Source organism: Borostomias antarcticus (genome assembly GCF_949987555.1).
Source record: "Borostomias antarcticus genome assembly, contig: scaffold_354, whole genome shotgun sequence".
NCBI classification, from domain to species: Eukaryota; Metazoa; Chordata; class Actinopteri; order Stomiiformes; family Stomiidae; genus Borostomias; species Borostomias antarcticus.
Genome location: NW_028175715.1, coordinates 1 through 7992, shown reverse-complemented (window position 1 = coordinate 7992; position 7992 = coordinate 1). Strand labels below are relative to the sequence as shown.

Below are 7992 nucleotides of genomic sequence, written 5' to 3'. Positions count from 1 at the left end.
AAGACCAGCCGATCCTCAATTTCGCCGATAATGGCTTGATGATGCGCTAGGAATGGTTGAGAAGCAACACGTAAGAACGCGCAAAATAGTCAGCATAAGCTGCAAACTAGGCTCAGCCAGGGAGAGAAGAAAGATCGCAACCAAATGGCGCAGGTAGCCACCGTTTATACGGTAAAACCCAATCCTCGCATGGAAGAATCGGTCATGGATATAGATCGGAAGAACGACAACGTTGTTAAATTCCGTCCTCCAGCCAAGAATAAGAGAGTGTGGCACAGTGTAGAAAAAGAGGCGGAAGCCGTGATAGAAGAAGTTTTCGAGGAAGCACTCAGGCTAGATCAGGAGCAGAAACGGCAGTTGGTCATTATTATTGATGGGCACCCTCATCAGCGTAAACTGATTACCGTAATTATGAAAAATCAGGGAGTTAAGGCAACTATTATCATTGACTTTATTCACGTACTTGAATGTCTGTGGAAAGCCAATCACTGCTTACACAACAAAGGGGTATGAGACTATTGAAAGCTGGGTGGCAGAACGGTCCCTGAAGATACTCAGGGGAGAGTCTGACAAGGTGGCCCGGGGAATCCGGCAAAGTGCAAGCAAGAGAGGTCTGGCAAAACTGGAGGCCATTGATAAGTGTGCAGACTATCTTCAAAAAAACCGTCCCACACTCTGCTACGACAAGTTTCTGGATGCTGGCTATCCAATTGCCACAAAGTCATTGAAGGAGCTTGCCGCCATTTGGTCAATAACCGTATGGATCTAACTTGCGCGAAGTGTAGTCTGCAAGGGACAGAGGCTGTGTTGAAGCTACGCTCACTGGATTCAAGTTAAGATGGCAGGCGTATTGGAACTTTCATAAGGAATGCTCTCGCCTTAGTAATCATGGAGGACTAATGAATGTGGCGTCGTAGCAAGGGGACCACACCAAAATAAGTTTCATATCAGATGGCTTGCCTTAAACATGAAAGGCTTCAATAGGGGTGCCGGGAAATCTTGTCTTTTCGTTTTCCGACATACTATGTTTAAATGCAGGTTAGAATAAGCCTTTTTATCGGTCCGAAGAGTTTATCACACTAAGTCTCTGAGGCCTGAGTGGTTGTCTAGAGCTCCAGCCTGAGAAAACGGTTCGCCTTAATATCATAGCAAGGTTAAGTACACTTAATACCGTCTTTCAATAAACTAGCCTCAATCACTACATTCTTCGGCAGCCTCTAATGAGCCACAGAGCACTGAGAGAGTACGGAAACAAATCAACGCCATGACAATACTGACTGCAAAACTGACCATGTTGCTACCACCTTTTGTAACGAGATCCATTATGATGGTGTTTACAGCCATCATTCTGGCTGGTTGTGCATCAACAGAGGATAAGGAGCAACTACCGGAATCCCTGTCCGAGGCAGAGCTTTATCAAGTGTCCAGTACAGCCATTGATGCTGGCCGCTACTCTGAAGCCATCAAGTCGTTGAGAACCATTGAGTCTCGCTACCCATTTGGTGCTTTTGCTAAGCAGGCACAGCTGGATATCATTTACGCCTATTTCAAAAACGCAGAGCCTGAAGCTTCAAAAGCCGCTGCAGACCGCTTTATTCGCTTGCACCACCAACATCCTGATGCTGACTATGCCTATTATATGAAGGGGCTTGCTTCCAATACTGCCTCTATGGGCCTGCTGGAGCGGTACCTGCCGATGGATCTGACCAGACGCGATCCAGGCCAAGCACTGGTATCCTTCAATGAGTTTGCAAACCTACTCATCCGTTACCCTGACAGCAAATACGGGCCAGATGCCAGACAGCGCATGGTTGCACTTAGGAACAGGCTGGCTGAATATGAAATTCATGCGGCAAATTACTACCTTAAGCGGAAAGCCTATCTAGCTGCCGTTAATCGCGGACGCTACGTTGTCGAAAATATGCAACAAACTCCTGCTGTTCCAAGAGCTTTGGCCATCATGGTAGAAGGTTACCAGCATCTGCAGCTGCCAAAACCAGCAGCAGAAGCTCTAGAAGTACTTAGGCTGAATTACCCAAGCCACCCATCACTGGACAGCAATGGTAATTTTGTAGGCTATAAGGTGTTTAAGGATGTAGATCCATCAATCTGGAGCACATTGACCTTTGGGTTGATTGGCAACTATAAACCGAAAATTTATGACGCCCAAGCTACACGTCCTCCTGTAGTTAACTGACCTTTTGCGGCATCAACTTTTGGTGATGCCGATTAGCAACTACTTCACAACTCAACTACTTATGAAGAAGCCTAAAGCCATGACCAAAACTGTTAAATGTCCTCAGTGCAGTAAAGATGTGGAATGGATAACAAAGAGCAAATATCGCCCATTTTGTTCAGAGCGATGCAAGCTTATTGATTTTGGTGGCTGGGCAAAAGAAGAGAATGCCATCCCAGTGGATACAGCTTATGATGACTTGATGTCACTAGACCTTGATGGTAGATCACAGAGCACTAACTGAGCGATTAAATACATACACTTTTCAGTATGAGCTGTTTGAAAGCAATCGGGTGTGGCTCTATTGATACGACAATGCAGGCGCTAAAACATAATGGTCCATGATTATCATCTAACCTAAGCATACTTATCGTCTAAACTTACGACACTGTTTTCCCTAGAAGTAGAAGGTGCACAATGGCCAAGCACAAAATTCAATTTCAGAAAAGCCTGAGCCTTGTGGAGTTCTTTCAGCAAATGGCCAAGAACAACAATGCCGTACCCAGTTTTTCAAATGGCAGTGGCCGAAGGGTTTGAATGTCCTCTGTATTATTGTCTGGAGTATTGCACCCTAAAAACCAGTGAGCTATACCAGTGCAATCGCTGCCGGCACCAGACATAATTGACCAGCGACACCATTCTGGAATCTAGCAACCTGCCCTTTACCACTTGGTTTATAGGCACGTTTTTAATAACTAAGACCACGAATGGCATATCGGTCATAGAGCTCTCGAGACAACTGGAAATCTCTTATAATGCTGCTTGGCGCTTGAAGCACAAGCTTATGCAAGTCATAAAAGAACGTGATGACAGCCGTCCTATGCTGGGACATGTTCAGATTGATAATTCCTACTGAGGTGGTGAAAACCATGTAGGCAAACGTGGAAGAGGTTCTGAACACAAACACCAATTTGTTACCACGTGCAACCAAACGAGGAAAACTACCAGCTATATGCGTTTCAGGATGGTCACCAGTTGCCGGTAACAGGAGCTGGAACTCTGGGCGCAAAAGCATCTCGGTGATCATACCATGCTGTGTTGTCAGTGATGTCCTCGTGGCATTCACAGGAATAGCCGATGCCGGCCACCCACATACAGCAGTGGTGACAAGTGGTGGTTACGAATCTATGGCTCATGAGTTGTTTACGTTGGGCAACACCATGATCGGGAACGTCAAAAATTCTCTGGAAGGCAGTAACACAATATTAACCAGAAGCATCTGCCACGATACCTTGCTAAATATTTCTATCGATTCAACCGGCGCTTTGATTTGAAAACAATGGTCTCAAGGCTTGGTTACATAGTTGCGCGAACTTACCACATGCCAGCAAGGCTCCTTAAACTGGCTTATGAACAGTGATAATCAGGTGATGGTTGCGATATATCAGGTACCACAAAGAGACGGTGTTATGGAGTTATTGGTTTGACAACGTCATATAACCATAAAACCGTTCCTTTTCGTTACCAAATATATCAAAACCCATGATGCCTTAGCGGCTGCATTGTCGTATCGAAAGAACCACCACAGAATTATTCGAGGAAATTACTGCATTACCTATAGCTCCGGTGGCAACTACCAGAAAGCTTTCGTTGATTTAGATATTCCCATCAATGGTAATACAGGTAAATGACTGATTGGCAAGATTAAACAGTAAATTGTGCAGAAAAGACTGCTCAACAGCAGCAGTTGCTATATAAGTGAACATGATAGCCTATACTCGGCTTAATCATCCAAAGCCACCTTGCTGATACCAGAAACAGTGAAGGTCTGCCCATCATACTCATACTGTAGAGTACCGCCTTTTTGCTTGGTATCTATCGTCATAGTGCCTTCAGCGGCATGAAGCTAGTTGTCCTCCATCATCTCGCCCAGCCCAGCCGGAAGTCCAGCGCAAAACCTGTAGACAGGAAGCGATGACCCAATCACTCCTGTTGAAAATGGCAACACTTGCGAATCATCAACACCTCCAGCCTTACCAAGTCTGATGATGTTGCCTGCACCGCAGACATTCATGGTTCCCAGTACCTGCATTGGCATTACCGGTATTAACCAAAAAGTATCGATGGTCACCAGTTAATCGCTCACGATTTAAATGAATAAGAGCAGCACAAAAACGGTTAAACGTCAAGACGCCAGCGTCAGAGCGGCCCTCACCTACTTCATCACCACAAGATCTAGCCAACTTAGCTTACTGATTCCCGCCATTACAGTTCCGAGACAGAAGCCCTTAACTGGCTTTACTAAAACCAACTAATCAGTCTAGGTTGCCATGATTTATTCCATCGATAAAAAATTTACTTATTCACGTTAGTTCGACGAGATAATACCTTGAGCTACATAGGCTTCAGCCCTTTTGTACATATTCATGTTACAGGAAAAGAGTGGTTTGAGTACTCTATTGGCTGGCAAAGGTGCCTAAGGAGCCATTGGGCACTTTTCAAAAAACATCACTGTGCCTCAAACAAGTAACATCCAAATACTGTAGCCAAAATTAAAGCGTCTCACTCACGTTTATTATCAAATAAAAAAAGGGATAAATAAAACACGGCCAAACCCTATGAAGGACTAGCCAGTAGTTTATGTTACAAAGCCAGATCAGGCAATCTTGCCATGACATTGCTTGTATTTTTTACCTGAACCACAGGGGCATTGGTCGTTACGCCCAACCTTACGGCCTTCACGAACAAATGGCTGGTGAGCTTCCTCAGTGGCTTCCTGCTCAGCAAGTTCCGGATCTACACCATGAGCCTGAGCGTGCTCAAACTGCATTCTGCGAGCCATTTCCTCACGACGCTGCCGCTCCATCTCTGCTGTTCGATCATCTTCCTGAACCTGAACTTGGGAGATAACAAGGACAGTGTCGTATTTAATATCCTCAAGCATCTGCTGGAACAGCTCAAATGCTTCACGCTTGTATTCCTGTTTGGGGTTCTTCTGGGCATAACCACGGAGGTGAATACCATGGCGGAGATGATCCATAGTGGCAAGATGCTCTTTCCACTTATCATCTAAAATTCGCAGAAGAATATGCTTTTCAAAGTTACGCAGAACTTCGGCACCAGCCAGCTCTTCTTTCTTACGATAAGAATCAATAACACCATGTACAATACGCTCACGAAGCGCTTCTTCATCTAGGCTATCATCATCATCCAACCACTGTTGAACAGGCATGCGCTCATTAAGCTCACTGGCCAGTTTCTCTTCTAGCCCTTTGACATCCCACTGTTCTTCAAGGCTCTGAGGTTGGATATGCTGCCTAATCAGGCCATTCACCACATCTTCACGCAGAGCTTCAATACTTCCGGAGACATCATCTGCAGTAAGAAGTTCATAACGCTGATTGTAGATAACCTTACGCTGATCATTGGCAACATCATCGTATTCCAGCAACTGCTTACGAATATCGAAGTTGCGACCTTCAACTTTACGCTGAGCCTTTTCGATGGCACTGGTCACCATACGGTGCTCAATAGCTTCACCCTTTTCCATACCCATAGCTTTCATGAAACTTTTAACACGTTCAGATGCAAAGATTCGCATCAAGCCGTCTTCAAGCGATAGGTAGAACCTAGAAGAACCATGGTCACCCTGACGCCCTGCACGACCACGCAACTGGTTATCTATACGACGTGACTCATGACGCTCAGTACCAATAATATGAAGACCACCAGCCTCCAGCACCTCCATGTGCCGCTTCTGCCAATCAGCCTTAACCTGGTCGATTTGTTCCTGAGATGGGTTTTCCAAATAGGAAACTTCAGACTTCCAGTTTCCACCCAGCATAATATCGGTACCACGACCTGCCATGTTGGTGGCAATAGTTACAGCACCAGGACGTCCTGCCTGAGCAATAATATCAGCTTCTTTCTCGTGGAACTTGGCATTCAGCACCTGATGAGGAACACCTACTTTATCCAGCGCTTTGGAAAGATGCTCGGAAGAGTCGATAGAAGCAGTACCCACCAGCACAGGGCGCTTTGCATCCACCGTTTCTTTTATATCATCAATAATTGCGTCGTATTTTTCTGCAATCGTCATATAAACAAGATCATTGCCATCCTGACGAACCATCTCCTTGTGAGTTGGAATAACGACAACGTCAAGACCATAAATCTGACGAAATTCGTAAGCTTCCGTATCGGCCGTACCGGTCATACCGGACAGTTTGTCGTAATTACGGAAATAATTCTGGAACGTTGTAGATGCCAATGTCTGGCTTTCAGCCTGAATGCGAAGTCCTTCTTTTGCCTCAATAGCCTGGTGAAGACCTTCTGAAAGTCGCCGGCCAGGCATGGTGCGGCCAGTATGTTCATCCACTAGCAATACTTCATTGTTCTGCACAATGTACTCAACATTGCTCGTAAACAGCACATGAGCTTTCAAAGCTGAATTAACATGGTGCAGAAGGTTCAGGTTATTCGAGGCATACAGGCTCTCACCTTCAGGTAGCAAGCCTTCTTTTTGCAGCAGTTCTTCAATAAACTGATGTCCCAGCTCATTCAACTCAACCTGCCTAGTTTTCTCATCTACAGAGTAATGCCCAGTGAGTTCCACTTCGTTAGGATCCTGATCTTCCGGAAGCGGCTCCTGCCTCTGTAAAAGGGGCACCAACTGATTCATCTTCTTATACAGTTTAGATGAATCCTCGGCAGGGCCTGAAATAATCAGTGGCGTTCTTGCTTCATCAATCAGGATCGAGTCAACCTCATCCACAACCGAGAAAAAGAGATCACGCTGAAAACGGTCTTCTTTTCTGAAGGCCATGTTATCACGCAGGTAATCAAACCCAAATTCGTTGTTGGTACCATAAGTAATATCTGACTGATACGCCTGACGCTTTTCTTCAGGATCCTGCTGTGGAACAACAATGCCAACACTCATATCCAGAAATTCATAGAGTGTCCGCATCCAGTTCGCATCCCGACGAGCCAGATAGTCATTCACAGTAACAACATGAACGCCTTTCCCTGGAATAGCGTTCAAATAAACAGGCAGAGTTGCCACCAGTGTTTTACCTTCACCAGTACGCATTTCAGCAATACGACCTTCATGAAGCGTCATCCCACCAATAAGCTGGACATCAAAGTGCCGCATGCCCATAACACGCTTGCCTGCTTCACGAACAACAGCAAACGCTTCCGGCAATAAATCATCCAAGATTTCGCCTTTGTTAAAGCGCTCGCGAAACTCAGTCGTTTTCGACTTAAGCTCATCATCACTCATGGTAGCCAAGCTTTCTTCCAAGGCATTAATTGATTTAACAATTTTACCCATACGTTTGAGCTGGCGGTCGTTCCGGCTACCAATAACTTTCTTAATTAAAGAAGCAAACATAAGTCGTTAACAGTCTCACACTCTGTTTCCTGAGCTGTCCTCCTACCAACAAATCCGGGCTGGAGCAAACAAGCGTACAATAGTCCAACATTATATGACAATCACGCCAAAGTCACACCTATATTAACCGTATTTCTGTACTGTCAATTGAGCTGAGTCGGGAAAACAAAAAAAACAGTCCTGACGCTGTCTTTCACCACCACTATCAGGGATATACCGACTCGTAAAAAACACCTAAAATTTGTATGCCGTACATTGTCTTTGGGTGTGGTTCCATTCTACAACGGCACATTCATTAGTTCTCCATGATTACGAAGGCGAGAGCATCCCTTATGTGAAGTTCCAATACACCTGCCAATCTCCACTTAAAACCAGTGCGCGTAGCTTCAACACAGCCTCTGCCACTTACAAACTCCACTTT

The 7992-nt window shown here is 45.2% G+C and overlaps 1 protein-coding gene across 1 annotated transcript; it reads right to left on the bottom strand.

Annotated features, from left to right (window-relative positions):
* Positions 1-4832: 4832 nt before the first annotated feature.
* LOC311329259 (protein translocase subunit SecA-like) lies at positions 4833-7001 on the bottom strand (the record flags this gene model as incomplete). Its single annotated transcript, XM_084463130.1, has 1 exon — positions 4833-7001. One exon carries the CDS (start codon positions 6999-7001, stop codon positions 4833-4835), a length of 2169 nt encoding a protein of 722 aa, XP_084319256.1.
* Between the last annotated feature and the right edge of the window lie 991 nt (positions 7002-7992).